The sequence below is a fragment of the Rhamphochromis sp. 'chilingali' genome (assembly GCF_963969265.1).
Source record: "Rhamphochromis sp. 'chilingali' genome assembly, chromosome: 15".
Taxonomy (NCBI): domain Eukaryota; kingdom Metazoa; phylum Chordata; class Actinopteri; order Cichliformes; family Cichlidae; genus Rhamphochromis; species Rhamphochromis sp. 'chilingali'.
The window spans coordinates 2,199,324-2,220,652 of NC_137942.1; the positions used below are offsets into that span (position 1 = coordinate 2,199,324).

Sequence of the window (21,329 nt, forward strand, 5' to 3'; positions counted from 1 at the left end):
AAAATGTTTTTCTGTTGATGCCGTGAAGCGCAACACTTCCTGTTTGTTTACCCTGAAGTTACACGTCATGATTCGATGCACTCTGAACATTTATGCTCCCATTTGTGGTTATTGGTGTTAACAAAAGAGCCTTTGGATGCTTCTGGGACAATTCTGAACCCCAGTGCATACATGCACATGCACGCTTGGGATTTCCGTGTGGTTGGAGCCCAGCACCCTTGTTCGTACCTGCAGCTGTTGTCGCTGGGATGTCCCTGGAGCGAGCTGGCAGCGCGGGACAGTCCCATACGAGCAAAGGCGTGGTAGTGGGTGAGCGCAGAGTCCGACAGGCCTGCGGGTCCGTCTGTCTCTGCCTCGTAGATGTTCTCCCAGTAGGCCTGCAGACCCGGTGTTCCCGAGGCGAGAGCTCCGAACAGGTAGGCGTCCAGCTGGCTGATGATCTCCTGACTGACGCTGGCCTCAAACTTCCGGGCGAAGAAGGTGGGTCTGGACGCTTGCTGCGGTCAGGAGAGACAAGGCGAGGAGGGATGAAGATATGTGCACAATAAAAGGCAGTTTGATGGTCACAAAGAAGATATTTTACTGTTTTCACTGACTCACTGGTTGAAATGAGTCCAAACACAAGGAATACAATCCCATGGTGCCTTGCTGTCACAAACAGGTTTATTCATGCTGTTTACGTCCAGCATACCTGCAGGATCACTGATGTTTACCAAGAAAAACATGAAGCTCAGCAGCCTCAGTCACTGCTTTCTGCAGCTGTGGTGCAGTGAGATGAACGTTGTAATGAAATGAGTCAGTTTCCCACCAGCCCAACAGCTCCAACACTGAAGCCTTTACTTTACCCGCGTTAACTTCACAGCTACCTCTGCTTTTGACCATTAATGCAATGTTTAACCTCTTTTATAATGTCTCCACTGCACTGTAAGCCATTCATCCATCAAGACCACTCACAGATAACAATTTTAACCACTTAGCTTCACTTTCAGCGATTTAACTCACTGCCACATTAAACTATTTACGTTTGACGATGCACATTTAAACCTTTTACCCTTTACTTTCTGCTGTTTCACCCATTTACAATTATAAGCATGGAAGATTTATCACTAAAGCATTAGAAATAATAAACCAAATAATGTCCTTGTTTCTTGTAACAATTTCAACCATTTATCCTTTTAAGTATTTTAACAATTTATCCGTTAAAGTTTATGCTTCTATTCACATATTTAGTTTTCACTTGTTTTTAGTCACATGACAACATGTCCAGATGTTTTAGCTCTGGAATTTCTATACGGATAAATAGAAATTAAAATGTAAACAAACATCAACTCATCACTCGGCAGCTACAGAGCCACCGAGCTCATACTGATGATCACGATTTCAGTCAGAAACCCCCAGCATGCAGCTTCACACGTTAAAAACTGTCATTGCAGTAAAAGACTCAGCATCACACACATTTTTTTAAACGCGCACTGAGGGAAAAACATACTTTGCATCATTTTATTCTCAGTGGAAGGATGGCCCGGCACCTCCCCGGGAACACATTAGTCCATGTGAAAACCCTGTGAGTCAGCACATTCCCAGACAGCTTACCCCGACCTACACCTGATTCTAACCTAAAACCAAGTCTGGAAACCAAAAGCAGCATTTTGAAGGTCTGCCATATGATGTTCTCACTCCCAGGCTCCAAACTCAAACCACTCCCAACAGACAAGCCTGACATCATGCTGGGATCTCAAAGGAGACGTGAACGGCTCCTTCTTTCCTAAAATAGCTGTGATGGGAAAAAAGACACGAAAATGATCAAATCAGACGGTAGTAATGAAAGTACCGGGCGAACATTCGCATTGACAACTTTATGAGGTCGCCACCTGGACTGGTTTCCAGTAAAAAGGTGAATCATATCAAATATTAACTGGTGAAATTTCTCGGCTCATGAATGTAATTTTTATGCCACAGCAGAGAAACAGCTGCTGTAATAATCTGTATTATGGTTCAGCTCATAAAGGAATAAACATTTAAAACATTTTGAGGTTTGTGATGATGGGACGGCATCACATCTGGTTTGAGCTCTGCTGGTTTTCAGCAGAGACAAATCAGATCTTCAGGTCCTGCGAGGGCTATCGCTTCATGCAGGTCACAAAAGGCTGGAGTTTAGGAGCTCTTTCATAAAGGTGTGCAGTGTATGACCTGCACTGATACACTGGATCCTTATTATTGAGAATTCAAAGAGCTCTTGGTTTAGCTGCTGATCATAAAAAGCAGAAGTGCTCAGAACATGTGGGACAGAAGTGACGAAGAGGCTGAGAGCGAGAAGAAGAACTGCAGGAAAGAAGGGCGTGGCTATATGATGTCACCAGGAGGGTGTGACCTCACCACGCCAACTCGGTGGGCTCCGGCAGCACCGGCGAGCCAGGAAACCCCAGACTAATGAGAAGGCCTGAGCAGCCTGCAGCTTTGTTCCTCTGAGAAGTTATTCTGGGCGATTTGTAGCTAAACAACAGTGGAAACCACTAGTTACAGAGTCAGGGAGCCTTTTTGTTTCATCCATCATCAGATCAGAGGGAATCATATAAATCTACCTTAACTGCAAGCTCTCCGCTGTGCCCACAAAGGTCAGGCAAGACTGTGATGCTGGAGCTTTATTTAGCCCAGATATATCATCTTTAACCCTTTTATCCTTCAGGTTATTGCAGCAGAGCCGTATTCCCTCATTATTCCCATTACTGATTATTGTTGGCAGCAGTTTGTCCAACAGAAACCAAACTAAGCCTTCAAACTCCCAACCTGACATTTAAAGTGACAAATAAAGCCAAACATACTCAAGCTTCCCATCAGAGGAACCTAATGAAACCACAGTATTCACATTTCAGACGCCGGCACCAGTGAAGTCTTTGCTCGTCACGTACTTTGGTCAGTTACAAGTCTGCACATTATCTGTGAAATGTTTCCAACTGATTTAAAGAAGTCAACAACTAAACGAGCAGTAACTGATGCTGTATATGTAAACAGTTTGCTACAAATGACTGATTTTTCAGTGCATTTTATTATTTTTTATTGGGGCCTAGTCTAAAAACTAAAGCGTATGTACATATATGTCCTGTGACCCTTATATCCAGGACTCTGAGCTGCTTTTCCAACTGGCAAACCCGACATTATAATAATGACAACCTTGAGAAACCTCAGCAGTGAGTTTTGGGGAGCTACCGAGCTCTAAAAATATTTTTGCCATAAGTGCAGAGCCGTTTCCAGGATCAGCTCTCCTTATAGAAGCCATCAGCAGCCCCACCACAGGCGCTGTCCTCAGGTCTGTTGTTACAGCGAGCTGAGGCCCGCCTGCTGGAAGTAAAAGCAGCACTGCTAATTTGTGAATGCGAAGCTATTCTGATCTCTGGTGACCTCAGGAGGAAAAGAAGGCGGAGCTTCTGAGACATGATACGGCCACAAATTTACCAGATTTCATATGAGTAAATCTCAAGTGTGGATTTATCCAGCCTTCATGTGTTCTCACACCACCAATCATAACTGTGACAGGATCTTCTTACAGCCGCTCATAATGGCCGAGACTCTGTTTTTAGCCAGAGGTGGAAAAAGCTGCATCAGTACAACAGATCTGACTTTAGGTCGGGAACAGCAGGAAAACGGGAGGCTGGGTGGGTTCCAAAGCAGCTTGCAACTGTATGCACGCTAAACTGCAAACGGTGAGCTTCACTCGTCACTGGTCTGCGTAAATTAATGATGTAAGTTTGGTAAATATTAGGAGCAAAAGTTGCCTCTATCAGGGAACTACTGTTGAAGGGATTTGGTTCGTTGTTACGAATTTTTGAAGGACGAATTATTTGTTCACATCAGATCGGGTCTCTCTTTTCTGCAGGCATCTTCACTTCTGAATCTGATTTTTCAAATTCAGTTCAATCTTTAACTGTTAACAGATTTCTCTGTAGGGCTTCCCAAGGTTTTTCTTTCGGGGTTTTAGGGGACAGTACACATTAATCAAGAGACAGAAAATGCTAATGTTTTAGCAGCTAATTCATACCCACAGAGTCGACCTAAAATTCACAAGTTATTTAAAACAAACAAACAAAAACAGCCACACAAACAGTCCCTCAGTTTCCCACCAAAATGTAATCTACAATAAGACGTCCGAATGAACTTTTCTGGAATTCAAATCAGTTTTTGTGTAGTTCTGCTAAAAAAAACAAACAAAAAAAAACAAACCCACACAAATGTCACTGGTGTTGCTGTGCTGCTTGTGTGATTACTGCCTGTATACAGGAAACCTGGAAATTAACAATTTGTACTTCTTATTCCTCAAAGCAAATGTTTTTAATGCGTTTGTGGTTATATAAGATTCAAACGTTAACTCATGAATCATTTTACTAAAAATATATACATGTTCATATGTCACGTTTCAGTCCGAGTCTCTGATTGGTTAGTTGTGTCCCATGTGATGGAGGAAGCTCTTTGGTTAAGATGAAGGGTTTTGCTGACCCTGAACGCTCAAACAAGAAACTGTCCAGAACATTAAACAGTTAGCGGTGATAGTGTTTAAGTCACTTACACACTAATGTTAATGATATTATTGATGCTTCAGGAATCATTAAAGTTGTATTAATGTGTGAAGATGTAATGCAATGACTTATTTTCTGCAGTAACAACAGTTTACAGAGAAAATCCCAGCAGGGAACCAGGCAATGCTAACGTCCAGGTTAGCCTACAAAAGACGTCTGTGCACATCATCCTGACAGAAACAAGTCCAGCTGTGTGCAGCTGGTTCAGGCTGAGCTAATTCTACTGGACCATCACGTTTCATGGACACAGTCAGCAACTCATTAAACTCAGACTCAAGTGTTTGCTGGGATGTGAGCCGGTGTTACAGGACAACTCACTCCAAACACAAACCTGCGTTCACTCGTGTCTGTGCTGGTTTTACACGTAAGTGACAAGTCTCCACGTATTTTTTTGAACTTATGCAAGTTTTATGCTGGGCCCTGATTGGCTCTAAGCCAGCTGTGATGTCACATGATGCTGCACAGTGTGGCGTCCTACCTGGAAGCGCGGCAGATCTGAGGGCTTGAAGTCGTTGGGCGAGCAGCCGCACCAGTCCACGATGTGCTTGTACTGGCACTTACATCCCAGTTTGCGGTTCCAGTTGGTGAGCCTCAGGTTGTTGTCCACCATGGTCTCGCAGTGGGCGCTGTTCTCCAGCACGGTGTGGAAAAAGGACTGGAGGAGGGAGAGGTACGTGTATCAGTCATCATCGTTTGGCTGTTTTATGCATTTAATGCAGAAAAAAACCAAAATCTCATTTTGCTTTTTGACTTATTAAATATATAAAAAGATTGTGATGATAAAGAGACTCATGTAAAAAATTAGAAGTGTTTCAGGTTTTTCAAATATTCCTAAAGTGAAATAAAACTGAAATATTGCCTCATTTTCAGAGAACAGACTTGGAGGATGTCCCGGGATCGTTTCTGCTGGAATACTTTTTTCTTGTTAAAATGACAGACTCTGCATCGGCGTGGCGTGTCTGAAGAGTTCTATACATGTGTGCGTGTGCGTTACCTCGGCGGGCAGCAGCGTGTAGGCGTAGAAACGCTTCATGCTGCCGACCAGCTCGTCCCTGGAGTTGACCACATAATCCACAAAGCGCCTGTTGAGCAGGAACCAATCAGAGCCTCCATCCACAGAAATGCCCTCTGGGATCTTTCGATCTCCAAGACGCCACATGTGGGTGTCGCACTCGTAGAAGAGACGGTCCAGGCCCTGTTTACGGATGAAACTGAGAGGACGCTTACGATTACTCAGCCTGAAGCGTGCTGTAATGAGGCCCTAATAATGACACCTTTTAACCTTTAATGTTATTTATTTTACTTAATGCAGAGTAGACCAGTTTTTATTGATCTATTATTGATTTATTGATCAGTCTATTCTCTGTCTGAAATCCCGTTTCAGCTCCCATCAGCTATTCTGTGATTCAAAGGCTGGAGGATGAGGGGCAGCAGCCAGTGCTAACCCTAACAGAGTGCGGTGTTTAGCCCACATGTTGTATTTATGTCTGTTTTAATATGATATTTCATATCAGCATCTGACACTGCGACACACACAGGCTTATGTAAAGAACCTGAAAGCGAGCAGTGTTTCCTTCACATAGATTTCCTTTCTGTGAATCCAGCCAAAGATGTTTCAGTGGAACTGCGCTGGCCCCTCGAGGGCTTTCCAGGAACCGAGCTTTGGTTAACTTGGATATAATTTTGGGATCATTTTCTCGAAGCGCAGGAGCATTTCCAAGTATCTCCCCGCTTTACGCTCACAAACGCCGAGAGCTTCAAATCGTTGTTCCATGAATCCACGATTCAGGTTCAGCGGCTCGGCCCGCAGCCCAACGTTACGCTGAGTTATTGTGCAGCTTGTTTTTCACTTCATTGCACTGTTTTAATAAAGGCCCGTGGGGCACGCATGCCTTACCGTGCGTTGTCTCTGCCGTGAGATTTGATGAAGTTCATGCTGCGGTATTTGGACAGGAAAGCCACCAGCTGCTCGTTGGTCCTGAGGAGAGACGACAGCTGTGAATCATCAGATCAGACTCCATCTGACCGGGAGGTGTGGGTCACAGAAACAAACACACCCAGCCCCGTGCTGCGAACGCTGCTGTGACTTATGTGTTTGGACCTGAGTATCAACAGTTTCAGTCTGTTTATGTCTAGAAGACGAGCAGTTTGACAGCAACAAGGTTTATAATGTTCATGTTGTGGTGTCACCATGAGCTTCAGTGCTGCTGTTCAGAACGTAATATTAGGACAACTACGGCAAAGATGAAGATGAAACGCATCAGGTCAGAGCTGTAAAATGAAACGTCTGCTGGTTTTAAATCCCTGTTGTTAGCAAACAGTTTAACAAATCTCGGTTAAACGCAGAGCTCTGATCTCAACATCGTGGAAGTTAGTCTGCTGTGACGAAAGGGGAACAGGAAAATATATCAGATATACAAAAACCTAAAACCAAACCTGGATTAAACAAGTCTAACGTGAGTCTGAAGCACATCAGCTGGAGCTTCATCCAAAACAGAGTCTAGGTGTTTGTTTTTACAGTTACAGTAAAAGCTGGTGTGTGAAAAGTTACCGTAATCAACTAAAATAATATAAAAGCGATCAGAAACAACAGCGTGCTCTCACAAAGATAAAAGACGGTTCATTTTGTCAAGTGTTACTCTTTAAAATTACTCTAAATATCCTCCGTTAGAAAATAAAAACACTTTTAAACAGCAGCAGTCCTAATCCAGGCTCACCAGGTGTAATAATAACAGCCCACCTGTCATGTGACCCCAACTTTAAACTATTCATAGGACTATTTTTGAAAGCATCCAGACTTCAGCTGCTCATATCACCAAATCAGACGACACTGAAACAACACTGCAAGAAGTTTTCATTCTTCTATTTCATCCATCGAGCAAATTTTTATCTTATAGAGCTGATTTATTGTGTTTTCTCATCTACTCTCTACACTCTGTTGTATTTAGTAACTGTTTATTTGGCTTTGTTGCACTTTTTGACCCATTTTACTTTATAGTTCTATATTCAGCCTTCACATGGTGTTCACTTGTTTTTTATTTAGATTTTTACTGACTGCGATCATGTATTTCATTTTACTTTATTTTTCTATTTAATTCTTTTGTGTAATTTTTACCTCATTAGAGTTATTTTCTCATAATGAGCTGTTCTACTTTCCTTGGGGGGATTAAAATAAAAATAAGTATGTTATTTTATTTCAGTCTCCCATTATGTAATAATTCATTCATATCTGATCCTGACATGATGTCGTGAGCCTTTGGCCTCCTGAAGAACACAAACAACACCAAACCAAACATTTAGGTGTCTGATGAGGACTTTAATTCCTTTGACGGCCGTACGTCTAAGCAGGATGCTGTTGCTGACGCAGGATGCGGCTCTTGTTGTAAACTGTGCAAAAACAATCTTCCATTTAGGGGAATCGAGGTGATGGTCGTTAAGTGACGTTTAGCTAAGAAACAAACAAACCTGGAAACAGGCTGTTTTTTGGGACAGCTGCCCCAGTTTGTTTACTTCCTCTTCCAGGCGAGGGGAAGCATCTCGGCTTCAGCGCGAGGCCTGAAGCTGAGACGCTCACAACGACTCTCCCAGCATGCACAGCGTGAGCCTGGTGTCGGCCCGAGCTGCAGACAGGACAGCAGACGCACAGATCGCTTTGATTACAGCTGATTACAGTCGTTAAGACGAACCGCAGGCGTGCATGTGTGCATTTGTGGCCGTGTTTGTGTTGCTGCTGTGCAGAGGCACAGCAATCTATAGCTGGTCGTATATCACCAAAGATTTCTCACATGTACAGATTATATTTACAGAACTTGTATCTTGGGGCTGCTGTGAATTCGGATGCTTTGACATCTGTTAGGGCTGAAACTGTTTTGTTCCCTTCGTGTTGAGACGCATGAACTCGTGTTTCTTTGCTGACTCACTGTTTATATGCACCAACCTTTTTTTCTACATAATGTGACCTTAACTATAAATCAATCATTTTAGGAGGAAACTCAACAATAACAGAAGAGTTTCATGTTCTCGTCTTATTGTTTTCTTTCATTTGTTTCTTAAATGTATGAACGACACATTTGTAACATAAACAGCTGGAAAATCATCAGTTTGTATTTAGCTCCTAATCTGAGCTGATCACAGTTACTGGGTTGGTACATCTGTCAAACTGGCCTGCAGTGGTGAGTACATGGACAAAACACTAAAATCATCTTTTTCTCTTATTTTGTCCAAGAACAAAGATAAAAACATGATCCCACAGAGCAGTGCTGTGTCTCTTCCTTCGGTGAGGCCTCTGGCCCACAGCTGGCCCCAATTATTCATGGAAACATACCTTTATCTTTTTAAAAAACAAGAACCTGTTTGCCACAATCTACATGCAAACACTACGCTTGTTTTAAAAAACATCTGATTAGGTTTTTGCCTGCAGATAGACGGGCCGTCCATGACTCCCTGCAGTGTGCCAACGTTCAACACACATGTGCAAAGACAGCGTGACGGCGAAAGCTGAAAGAACTGCATACATTAAGTTTATTTCACCTTCCTGCTCAGCTGGATGAGGGCGTTCCCCTCTCTGCTAAATCGGATTTTTCCACAGCCTCTGTTGTTTAGCCGTCATCTCATTGTCAGAACAATATAGTCTTATTCTGCCAGTGTTCATCAGGACCAGCGATCAATAAACTCATTCCCTACTTATCCACATCTCCCAAAACCTTTCCTCACCCCTGCTCCAGACTCTGGACACTTCATGGCACCACAAACTCCACAGTGGATCTTAAGACTGACGAGAAAACAGGTCTCGAATCTGCTGATCTGTGACCTTTCTGATGGTTTTATGACATCTGATTAAATTCAAAATGATGTAATCTTTATGAATTATGATCCACATTAGGGTCCAAGAATCAGATTATGCTTTTGGGCGGGTCTAGTTATGACAGACATGTTGCAAACATCCAAGCATGTTGCACAAACACTCTGCTTACGAGGGGCAGCCAATCAGAAGGTGGTTTGCTTTAAGTGGGCGGGGCTAGAAGATGAGTTGAGGAGCTGCACAAAGAACCGTGAGAAGATAAACGAGGAGCTGCGACTCATTCAAAGCACCTCTCGTAGAGTCCAAGAATAATATAGAGTGTGACGGGTTCACTTTGAGCTCCTCTCTGTCCCGATTAACTGAACGTCCTCCTCACAGAGCGGACTTCCTGACGCGCCCTCCTGCTGTGCTCATGCACATTTCTGTCTGTTGCTTTAACAGTTTAAGAGTTGAAAACTGCAGAGACTGATCTGCAGTTTTACCGTTTAGCCATTTGGAAGAAACGTTTGAATGTTTAAGTGAAGAAAGAGAAAGCTGTGTGACCCCCTCTCCCCAGAGAGCCGCCATCGCTCATGACGTCACAGCGATCGATGGATGCTGTGGTGCTAACGCTGCAGCTGTGTTATGGATTTTAGCCAGAAGCATGTTCAAACCATCGCTGTTATGGAGGACAGCAGGCCGGTGCTCGTGAGCTCACGAGGACAGAACGATGGGAAAGAAAAAAGACTGAAAGATGAACACGTGTCATCAGTCTGGAGCTCTCCACAGAAACTGCTTCGTTTAGATGAACGCTGGCTTTAAACAGTCAGCATTACGACTCCAGGTCTGATTTGGAGAAGTAAATAAATTTGATTGCATCTGTGAGGCTTTTAGCTCTCGGTCCAGACTCCAGGGTGTGGAAATCTGTTTCACTGTGTACAAAGTAAACAATGACCTCAGCTGCTCAGCCGTCCACCAGTAAAGTTTAAACAACCTTCAGTCACCTTTAACTTTCCATTTAAAAGCTAATATCAGAGTAGCCTCAGGCCTTTCAGGGTGACAGCTCTCTCTTTGCTTTTCCATGTACGGTTTGTTTATGTTTGGATTTCTGCTGTGTGTGACTTAATTAGTTCATGTATAGTTTATATTTCTATTAAAACAGCAAACTAACCGCTGGAGGTAATACAACAAATGACTTACATCCTGAGAGGAAAGCAGGACGGAAACTTTCATGGATTTTATCAAAGAAAATGATCGATGCATTACAAACGCTGTGTCTTCTTCCCTCACAGAGAAGAATGTCATTAGCAAGGGCCGCAGCCACATGCTAATGACATGTTGGTGTGCTGCGAGCGTGCACGCCATCGTGCTATTTGCCTGCACTGTTGTGCTCATTTTGTGGACCGTGGCCGGTCACTGCTCAGAGCCAATCTGTTTTCACAGATTATAAAAGCAGGAAAATGAATAAAAGCTCACTTGAATGTGAAGACTGTGATTCTTATTTTGTCTCTTTCTGTTAACGACCAAAGGACAGATTATCTTTAAATAAACGTTAAAGAAAATTTGGTTTCTCTCTTTTTCAGACTATTATCTGTACACCATAGATATGGTCCTGTGGGACAATTCCACCAGAGCGGCAGATCCTGAAAGACTCAGACCAGCCACGCCACATCAAAGTAGACGTGGAAACTACCTGCGTTTCTGTGTCTACATCACTAAATGAGTTTCGGTCATGCAGCTGAACAAGTGTACCTAATAACTTGGCTTTTATATTTATATACACGTACAAATACTGTTATGCTGTTTGATGCCGTTTTTATTCTTCTCGATATATAGTGTCATAGAGAGGCGTTATAGGTCTCAGGAACAGAAGCTCCACCCACCTGCTGCGCCGACCCTCTGTTTATGAGGGGCAGCCAATAAGAAGAAAGCTATGATATGCCTCTGTCACACAGGCACATACAAAATGCCTGTGGATGCGATGGATGGAGCTAAAACCAATTAGAACAACTGTGTGATGTAGCTCTGAATGCCAAAACATTAAGAACAGGCTTGAGTGGAAATGTGAGCTCTGAGATTCGTCTGCTTCCAGGGTTGAACTCTGGTTTAAAACTTTAAGTCATTCATAAATATTTACAAGAAATAAGAATGTGGATCAGATAAACACTTACTCAGAAAGAGCACAAAGACACTGGCTATTGATTCGTCTGCATGCATACTTTTCTCTTAAGATTTGCACCTAATTTTGGACTCTGTGGAAACTGATTAGGTCACAATGAAACCTGATAAACTTAAACCAACATCCTGGCTGAGGTGCATTAAAGTGCAGTAGAGCTGATTCCTTTCACACGTCACCCATCTGTGACCCTCTGACATCCCCAAAGCCAGCTCACACCTGCTCCTAAATTGCTAGAAGACCTGCCTGAGGCGTTTACTCAGGAAGGCGAGAAGCAGCTGGATCTCATCTTGCTTCACATCCCTGCACCAGTTCAAACACACCGATGAGCCAAAACGTATCCTCCACCGGCCTCTTTATGTAACCTCGTTACTGCTTCACATAATCCAGGACTTCTGCTGATCACTGCCGATCGATTCAAACCGAGACACGGGACAGCCAAGAAGAAATGCTCCGCTTCACAGCTGCAGGCTCACGGCTCGCTCTGGTTTACAGTCGTATAGATCAAGTTACCAATAAACCACAAGAGCATCAACTCAAACAAACAAGGCCCACAGGACTGGGCAGATTAGTGGCTGTTAGCTGACATGAGTGGCACAGCTTCCACAGCCATCTGTACTACGAAGCAAGCTCAACGTACGCAGGTTATCTTCTCTACCTGCGGTACAGTCGGGAAGCTACACCTGCAGCCGAGGAAGTACGAGGAAGGAAGAAGCCAGCAAGAAACACTGGCAGAAAGAAATGTGTCAGTTAACAGATTATCAGCATCACAGCTCACAGGAAGATCTGACTGTAATTACAACTCTGTACGCTGCCATTGTGTTCTTTAAACAGAGGATTTCAAATGATGACTGACAGTGTCAGGCTTTTACATTCAGGAGCAAACCAACTCCAAACCAGGAAGTAGCCTGACTTACAAATTTTATAAAAGGTCGTCACGTAATGACCTTTTAGAGCAACTTTAGGTCTGACACATCTTCCAGCATTGGTGGTACTGTTGCTCATGGGATTAAGTGGTGAGCAGGTAGTTTTGGAAAAGCTATTAAAACCTCATTTCACCAACTTCAGTCTATTTTAAACAGATCTGTGGTGTTTTATCCACCAAAGGCTGTTTGTTTTTCTGCAAACGGACCTTTTCTTACATCACCAGAATCAGTCAGATCACATTTGCAAACTCGACATAAACTACATGAACTACAGGCACTTTCAGCTGGGGCTCATCTTCACACTGTAATCACATCAAGAAACACGTTTTAATATCAGGTGTAAACTTCAGCTCAGGCTCTTACCTGATGGGGTAGTCTGCAGCGCTGAGATTGATGAAGAAGTCCCAGGACCAGTCGGCCATGCTGAGGATGTCCTCCATGCTGCGTAGGTACATGGTCAACAGGCTGGCCCCGCCCCAGATGGTGGCCATCCTCCAGGGAGTCACCCGCACGTTTGGATACCGGCTGGCCAGAGACACCACCTCTCTGTGGAGGTAGTTGGACCTCTGAGAGAGGGAAAGGATCACAATTAAGAAATATGACAGCAGTGATAGGCTCCACCCCCCCGGGATCCACTGGAGATGGATTTTTTTCAGCAGTTCAAACACTTTTGTTACTGTGGACATCGACAGAGCTTCAAAACTGCTTTCTCAACCATTCCACAGGATTTATAAAGCTCACTATAAACGCACATTTAGCTCCATTTTTCAGACTGTGAAATCAAGGGTGTCGGACTCGTCCCAAGAGATGTGGACTGGGCGTCATGCTGCCGGCTTTATAGTCACTGCTGCTAAATGCTTTGGTGCAGGTTTAAATGAGGGAACAAGAAACGTTGCCTAAAAGTGGCGTGTTACGATGTAAAAGTCTGATTATGAGCCGGTTAATGCTGCACAAAGTTTTAAAGCTTCTCAGCTGAAGACGTGAAGAAAATAACAGATTCAGATAAAGTGACGGCCCGGCGGTGGGGGCGCTCGCTAGGACTGTGGACAGCCTTGCAACAGAGCGTGCACAGACTCATGGGACTGTTAGTGTTATTTATTCAACCTTTATTGTAGCAGGAAGTCCCACAGAGATGGAAATCTGTTTCCCCTGGGAGACCTGTTTGAGGCTGAAGCCACGCAAACTCTCAACATAATAAAAATGCAACAGATACAATTTATAGTGGAGCTTACACAACATGATCTAAACCAGCAACAGCAGTCTTAAGATGACACAGTCTCTGCATTCTTTACATCAGAAACCTGTTTAAGTTCAGATGTTTTGCAGGATTAGTGTTATTAAGTATAGAAAACGCTGTGACGCTCCATCATTACTACAGTTTGTGTTTGTTCTCTGATCGTTGTCTTAATTACGACAGTGTTAAGTTCAGGTAGCAATGAGCTACTGATGACTGAGGCGACTGTGCTGACGTTCATTGACTGTAACTGTTCTTTAAAGCTGCAGTGTGTCCAAGTCCTGCTGCAGAAGTGAGATCTCTGTCCCAGTGTCGGCATTCATTATTTTAAATTATTAATTACGTTTTGTTCCCTGTGTTATTCTTTCCTGCCTTTTTAAAACCACACATTTTAATGAGTTTGACGTCTCAGCGTAGCAGAGCGGGATTCCCGCCTCGTTCCGCCTACGGGTTTGTCTTGAAGCGTGACTTTTTTATTAAGTTCATCTAAAAGAAATGTGACGAGAATTAAAAGCACCAAGGCTGAAACAACAAACCGAGCAGAGACGTGCTTCCAAAAGCAGTTTAACCTGAAGTTAAAACAAATCAGACCTTTACCAACCCAGCACACTCGATCACACAAACAGGAAGTACCTGAGCAAAAGAACAGATCCTCCCTAACAGATCATTTGAAGCCGGTCTCAAACTTTCTCCAGCTTTTAAGTGAAAAAATTTAATATTTATAAATTAAAATTAAGATATTGCAAAAAAATCCTGCTCTGGGCGACGGTCAGCAGTCCTACCTGGTCCACGTGGATGTAGTAGTAGTGTGAGGTGTGGTAGATGGCTTTGAAGAGACGCTGGAACTGACGCGAGGCTCGGCCGTGGACGACCAGGACGAAGGCGATCCGTACAGGCGGAGAAGCATCGGAGGCGTCCTCGTCCCACTGTACGTTCACATTAGCTTTACCTGGACAGGAGGAGGTCTGTTAACATCTCACTGATAAATCCATGAATCTCTGCCTGTGTGAAAAGTGTTCCTCCCGTCCACTTCACACTAGCAGGTGAGTTTCATGGTCTTATGAATAATAGTCCTTTTTTAGCAATTAGTAACAAACAAAATCCATCCTCCTGCTTCTCTGCTTTTTGATGCTAAGATGGTTCAATTCAGACAGGTAAGGTAAAGAGGGCTGTGTTTAACTGTCAGTCATACAAAGATAGACCCCAAAAATACCAATATGGATCTGGAAATAAGCAGAACGTTTCCTTTTTAAGACATCAGCGTCACTTCTAAGCCCATTCCTCACTCCAGTTCTTCACTTCCGCCTTTCCTAGTCATGCCGTCTGCAGCTGGTCGAGCCCAATCTTGTACATACAAACGCTCTGACAGCCTAATGCCTCCTCATCATCCCGCCGGCCTTGGCTTGCTTGGCTTTAATTAGTGACCTTTTTGGGCCGTGGAGCATGCTGGGATTGGAGTTTGAGGGGGGAATGACAGTAATCAGGCGGCTGAGTCGAACGCAGAGGCAGAGATGCGTCAAATACGCCCAGGGACGTGCACAGAAACACCAAACTCCTTAAAAGACCGAACGCATGCCCGGCAATCTGAAACCAAACCCCTGCCCGGCTTCACTCTGAGGATATAACCACTGGTGTGTCATCAAAACAACCTATAATCATATAAATTAACCCTCAAACGGCCCTGAGTAAATCATTAGTCAGCCTTTCCAAAAATAAGACTACAAACTGCTTGTTTAATTAGGGTGTAATTATGCTGGATGAGCATCGTCCTCCTCTGTGTCCATTCATGCTTCAAGTCCCTGAAAATAGAGCTGGCACCCGTGAGGGATGCCTCTTTGCATCTACGGCACGTGCTCAGTTAAAAATGTTTCTGAAGGGGTAAATTTGGAAGGCAAAAATCCCTTTTCCACTTACTGCAATCTGCCACTTCAAAGCAGCCACTTGTTCATGTCCTTTCTGTCTTGAAATCTGTCGCCCATTCATTTGCTGACAAATGAATCACTATGTTAACATGAAAGGATATTTCAGACCTAAAATCATAGGTTAATACATGCAGACTACGAATAAATCTCGAGGTGCTCATACACGTGGAAATTTAGTCGCACTGACACCCGGAGCAGACTGCAAGCGATGGATCGCAGCACCGCAGCTGTCAGCTACATCGAGGTAGAGCACATTACTGAACGTGCAATTTACAGATTATCAAAGTGATCTGTTTATATCTTCATGCCAGCTTCAGACAAAGAGGGCGGGCAGCTTTCATCTTGATGCCACCTACACATCCATCCTTCAGATGGTCAAGAAGAAACGTCCTGTGTTTTGAGCCCTGAGTTTCGTATTTTTGGACATTTGCAAACGTATTAAAAACAAAGACATGCATCAACTTATCATGTTTTTCTTTATATCTTCATCATGTCACCATTTATACTCAGATGGCATAAACGGCTGTTCATAGACACCAAACAATAAACAATACTAAATACATATACTTCTTCACAAGCTACATGTTCATTATATAAACCAAAGCATGGATTACAGGCACTGTTACCGTCACCGCTTGATGAACAATCATTTCACAGATTTGCATGACAATACATCCCTGGTACCTTCACTGTAACTGATGTCATGTAAACAACAAAAACATTTTATCATCTTTGCCACATTAAAAATAAATAAATGCTTGTGAGACAGCTCACAATGTGAAAGCCGTCTGAAGTGAGGTTTATTCGCCCCGGGCAATTGTCAATCCTGGTATCCAGGGCAGCTTATACAGTAAGTTTCTTTCAGACTGAATAATATGTCTACATGCGCTACAATCATAGTAAGAGTAAGCATGTCTCCATTAATGTCGAGTAATCTCTGTAATCTGATTGTGTTAGTGTTTAGCATGTCTGATGTTTTGTGTCTTCCTGCATCTTTGTCGAGTCTTCGTCTGTGTCAGTTGTTCTGTTTAGGTTACTTCCTGTTTTATTTTGACAGTATAGTGTCTTTGATGAGTTTCAGCTGTTTCCTCCCTCCTGTTTCATGTGTTTCTCTGAGCCTCTCTGCTTCTTTGTGTCCATCTGTTTTATTCTTGGACTTTATAAACATAACAGATTGTTCAACCTCTGCTTCATCAAATCGATCTGGAGCCTGCGTTTGGGCTTTTCACCATTCATGACAGTAATGAGGATGACTATGATTCACTATTCTATTTATTTTATTCAGAGGTCCTCAGTTCGTCTTCATCCTCATCTGTTTTAGCTTCGTTCGCACAGTCACCTCCCTTTATTCTGATTGGCTCTCCCTCACAAAGAGAAGGTTTGAACAACATTGATGCAGCAGAAAATAAAACATTCCTTTAACCTACAATTTAAGGATTTTTATGACTTTTGTGTTTTTTGTTGTTGGTTATGTGAATAATATGAAACGCGTCTGTTGTTACCTGCACACACTGAGATGTGATCTTACCTTCTGCGGGGCAGTAGCGAGGAACTTTCTCGGGCATCAGCGTCCCCTCCTTGTGTTTGCAGTACACCTCTACTATCTGCTGCCGGCACTCCCGGCTCTTGGCTCTGGAAAGAGCTGAAATGGCTTCTTTACCGCTGATCTCACACTGCAGCTGCTCCTTCCTCACCTCCAGACCAGGCGGCAGCGGAGGAGAAGCCGGCTTCTTGGTCTGGTAGAACGGCAAATCCGGATTGGACCCCTGAGCCGGCGCTGCAACCGTTGGCAGCTTGGGGTGGGCTTTACGGGTGTGGTTGCGATTGTGGCCCGCCACTCTCGGTTGGATGGGAGGGTACTTGAGGACCTCGTTGGCAGATTTTCCCAGCATGCTTTGCGCTTGGCTCTTTTCTAGCTTACGTTTGGCATTTCCGACCGGCACTCGCTGGCTATGTGATCGGGCCCCCAGGTTGCTGTTGCTGTCGATGGTGTCAAAGTCTTTGGGGACCGAGTTCTCATTATTGTTGCTGTCCAGGCGGACTTTCTCTTTGGGGCGGTGCGAGTGGTAAACGTTCTGCAAGGAATGACAAATATAGTTCTTACATAAAGCAAAAATTAAATAAATTAAATCAAAGAAAACTCTTCTTTAACAGTTACAAAGACAGGCTGTGTATCCATTTACAATTATATGATGCATTTTTCAAGAAAAAAAATTTGCATCGTCATTTTGAATCCAAATACTAAAGTGAGGGACGTGGACCAGCTGCAAGGAAATAAATAACTTCCAGCTAAATCTGAAAGTGATGAGGCTAGAAAGGAAAGTTTGGACAGGACGGGAGCAAAGCTCAAGTCAGGAAGACATTTGAACCCTTTAGGCTCTCCCTGCTTCACATACATGTTAAATGTACGGAGCTCCACGTGTTACACAGAAGCAAAGACTCGTCCACACGCCGGGGTCCACAGCGCTACAATCAGAGCCTGGTGGGCGTCTGTGTTTCAGCAGCATCGCCACATGACCTCGATGAGTATTTTAATCCCACAGATCTCCCCCATATCTGTCTTTCCCAGGATAAAGAGTGCGCACACACACACACACACACACTAAGCCCCAGCAGGAAGACAGTAATATCAGCTCTTGCCACCTGCTTCTCAGTCAACCTTTCATTATCTCATCTGTAATATCAGCTCAGAGGAAAGAGTGTGTGTGTTGCCGCAGTGAACATTTTCAGCTCTCCTGCCATTATTATAAGTGTGATATCCAGGAACAAAACCTCCAGAGTACAGCGAGAGATAGATTTCTCACACACACACACACACACACACACACACACACACACACACACACCTTTTCCTTCTTGAAACATCTGACTGAGGTTTTTTCTTACCTCTGAAATATGTCGGTCTGGACCAAAGTCTCGAAATTCAACAGAAAACTGTGAAAAACGTCTAAACTTATTAACCTGCCAACAACAATTTACACGCAAACACAAAATAACCACAAAAAGATCTCAAAGACCCCCCCCCCAAAAAAAAAATCCCAAACACAATGAAAACCAAACAGCCACAAACACAAAGCCATCTCAGAGACACAAAACAACCAAAGGAACAAAACCTCAAAGAAATGCAAAGTGACAACAACAGAAGGCCAAACGCACACAAATGAAATCAAAATGACCACAGAGAGGAAAAACTGTTACACAAAAACAAAACAAAGGGAAATGGACTGATTCTTATACAACGCTTCCTGACTCCACCTGAGCACTCAGCGATTTATACAACATCCCTCCTTCACCCATTCAAGTGCTTCCTGTCCAACATTCACACTCATGCATATTCTGATGGATGCATTGGAGAGCTGCTTGGAGTTACGCATCTTACCCAAGAACATTTGGCATGCAGACTGGAGCAGCCATAACCTTACAGACAAAAACATTATCAGAAAGAAACAAAAAAATGACCAAAGAAAAACGAGATGCCGACACACTCGGCTCAGAAACACTAACAAAATGACTCAAACTGACTACAAACATAAAAAAGCAGGACAGCAGGTAGAAAACTGGCGTATGATGATGATGATGATGTTTTTCCTAACAGCTCCTTCAGTGCAAACAAGAAGTCAGAGATTTGTAAATGAAATGTTTTTTGTAATGAGGCCGATTTGATGCAGTTTCAGGAGTTTTCCAAAATGTCCTCGAGCATTTCAGGCTGTAATTCGCTCGACACAATAATACAAGTTTGTCTCTCCTTCACAGATCCACCTCCAAAGAAAAGCAGAGCGTTTTTTCCCAGAGGGCCGTGCTTTCCATGGAGACCGGCCACAGCTAAAATACCACCGCTTACCTACAAAGACATCATTCTTTACACTCACAGAGGGACTGAGTCACTGCTTTCTTGCTCGTGGTGCTCCTGTGTGAGTCACTTTGCTCTCAGCCGCTCTCCTTCTCAGCAGGTTCCTATTGAAGCCTTCAGACCTCCTGCTGCTCCGCAATAAAGGAGACACACAAGAGACAGGAGAGGCCGTTCCCTCGGGCGCCGGGGGCGAGGCAGGGAAAGGGTAGGAGGAAAGAGACCTGTTGCTCTGACATCTGTTGATTACGAGTTCACACTAATAAGGATAATCTGAGAATGCCTGGATCTGGTGTGGTGACAAGAATGTGCGGTGGTGTTTTCTGGGAATTCTCTGAAGTGAGAGCAGAACAGCCACTTCCACATGTGTGACTATCAGCGAAAAGCTGCTGTGCTCCTCATATTTATCTACATCTTGTAAAAGATCTTGAAGTGTTGACAAAAACGGCAAGAGTGCACAGACACCTGCTCCGAGATATGCACCAGTGAGCCACAACATTAGAAACGCCTGCCTCACAATAGCCACGTTTACATTAACACATTTAACTGGATTAAAAGCCTGACTGGTTATACAGGTCAGCAGTGGGATTGGTCTGTTACATCCACCAACGACATCAACACAACAGGAACACGATGTAGGTCCAAAAGTCACAAATGTGAGCGAAGGTTGTGGCACACCAAAGGTGACCATGCAAAGATAAATGCAGGCGTTTGTTTACATCAGAGCTTCTACTTCTTACTACAAAGTAGGGCTGCCACAAACGATTATTTTGATAGTCAACTAGTCACCGACTATTTTTGCGATTAGTCACTAATCAGATCATCATCCATTGGACGTAAAACTACAGCTTATTGCACCAGCAGCATCTGCTCTTATATAACTATCATTAGCTTACAGCTTTAAGTGTTTAAGGTATGTGCTAACTAAAAATAAAGACAAGATGATAGTTTATTCAATTTTAATGAAATCTGCAGATTGTTTTGGTGAAGTTTAATAAACTCCTTGCTATCTAAAATATAACAGGACACTGGAGTAAATTCTCGAGCATCTCACACTTCTGATAATCAGCTGTCTGCTTGACGTTTATTCAGCTGTGTAAAAACTATAACTTTAATCTCAGCCAAACCGATTTACTCAGGAACAAATAAAATACTGAAAAAAGCCAAACAATAACATTTCAAGTTATCTAAGTGACTCATATATCATGTTTAACCTGAGTAGCGAAAGACGGCGGTGGGTTTGAAAACGATTTGCCGGGAGTCCGGTGTTCTCACGGCTCTAGTGACCTTGCCCCCGGCTCGCTATCGAGCTAGTGGGTAACAGACGACTCTGAAAACGTCGGAGCGCTTTTGAAAATATGTGGTGTCTTGATAAACTGAGCCGATATTTGAGGTTTACACAGCTACATTCTCGGCTGAAAATATGTTAAACGTTTATTTTGTGACGCAGAAAGAATAATAAGAGTAATATTAAAACTAACCAGCTGCTGCCATTGTTGGAAACTGAGCTGGGCTGCGCTATGAATTCTGGGACACAGCTTCTTCTTCTTCTTCGGGGTTTAACGGCAGCTGGCATCCTTGTACATGCAGTGCTGCCATCTTCTGTTTCAGTCCGTTATTACACTCTTAAATCCTACTACTTATTCCTGCGTCTTTGGGATCTTACAAAGCTTCAAACGAGGCGTCGACTATTAAATCAGTCGTCGACGATTTTAATAGTCGATTAATCGTGGCAGCCCTACTACAAAGTTAGTCAATTCTCCACAGAATGATCATGGATACTAACGGACCTACAATTCACATCAAATGCCACCTTCACCCTTTATTATCACCCAGTAAAACACAATAAAGTCATGATTCAGTCTTATGAATG

At 43.4% G+C, this 21,329-nt stretch overlaps 1 protein-coding gene across 2 annotated transcripts in view; it reads right to left on the bottom strand.

The window, feature by feature from the left end:
- LOC308410651 (xylosyltransferase 1-like) overlaps positions 1-21,329 on the bottom strand; it is a 38,001-nt gene that overhangs the window by 9,475 nt on the left and 7,197 nt on the right. The window contains exons 1-8 of one of the 2 annotated variants that reach the window (XM_080904159.1): positions 19,479-20,243; positions 17,138-17,684; positions 14,470-14,636; positions 12,817-13,019; positions 6,469-6,549; positions 5,566-5,782; positions 5,050-5,226; positions 229-497 (exon numbers count right to left, since the gene is read on the bottom strand). In XM_080904159.1, coding sequence (XP_080760285.1) covers positions 229-497; positions 5,050-5,226; positions 5,566-5,782; positions 6,469-6,549; positions 12,817-13,019; positions 14,470-14,636; positions 17,138-17,501 — 1,478 coding nt within the window. In that variant the 5' untranslated portion in view covers positions 17,502-17,684; positions 19,479-20,243. Of the gene's footprint in view, positions 1-228; positions 498-5,049; positions 5,227-5,565; positions 5,783-6,468; positions 6,550-12,816; positions 13,020-14,469; positions 14,637-17,137; positions 17,685-19,478; positions 20,244-21,329 lie in introns of those variants that run through there. The other variant, XM_080904158.1, reaches the window with a different exon arrangement.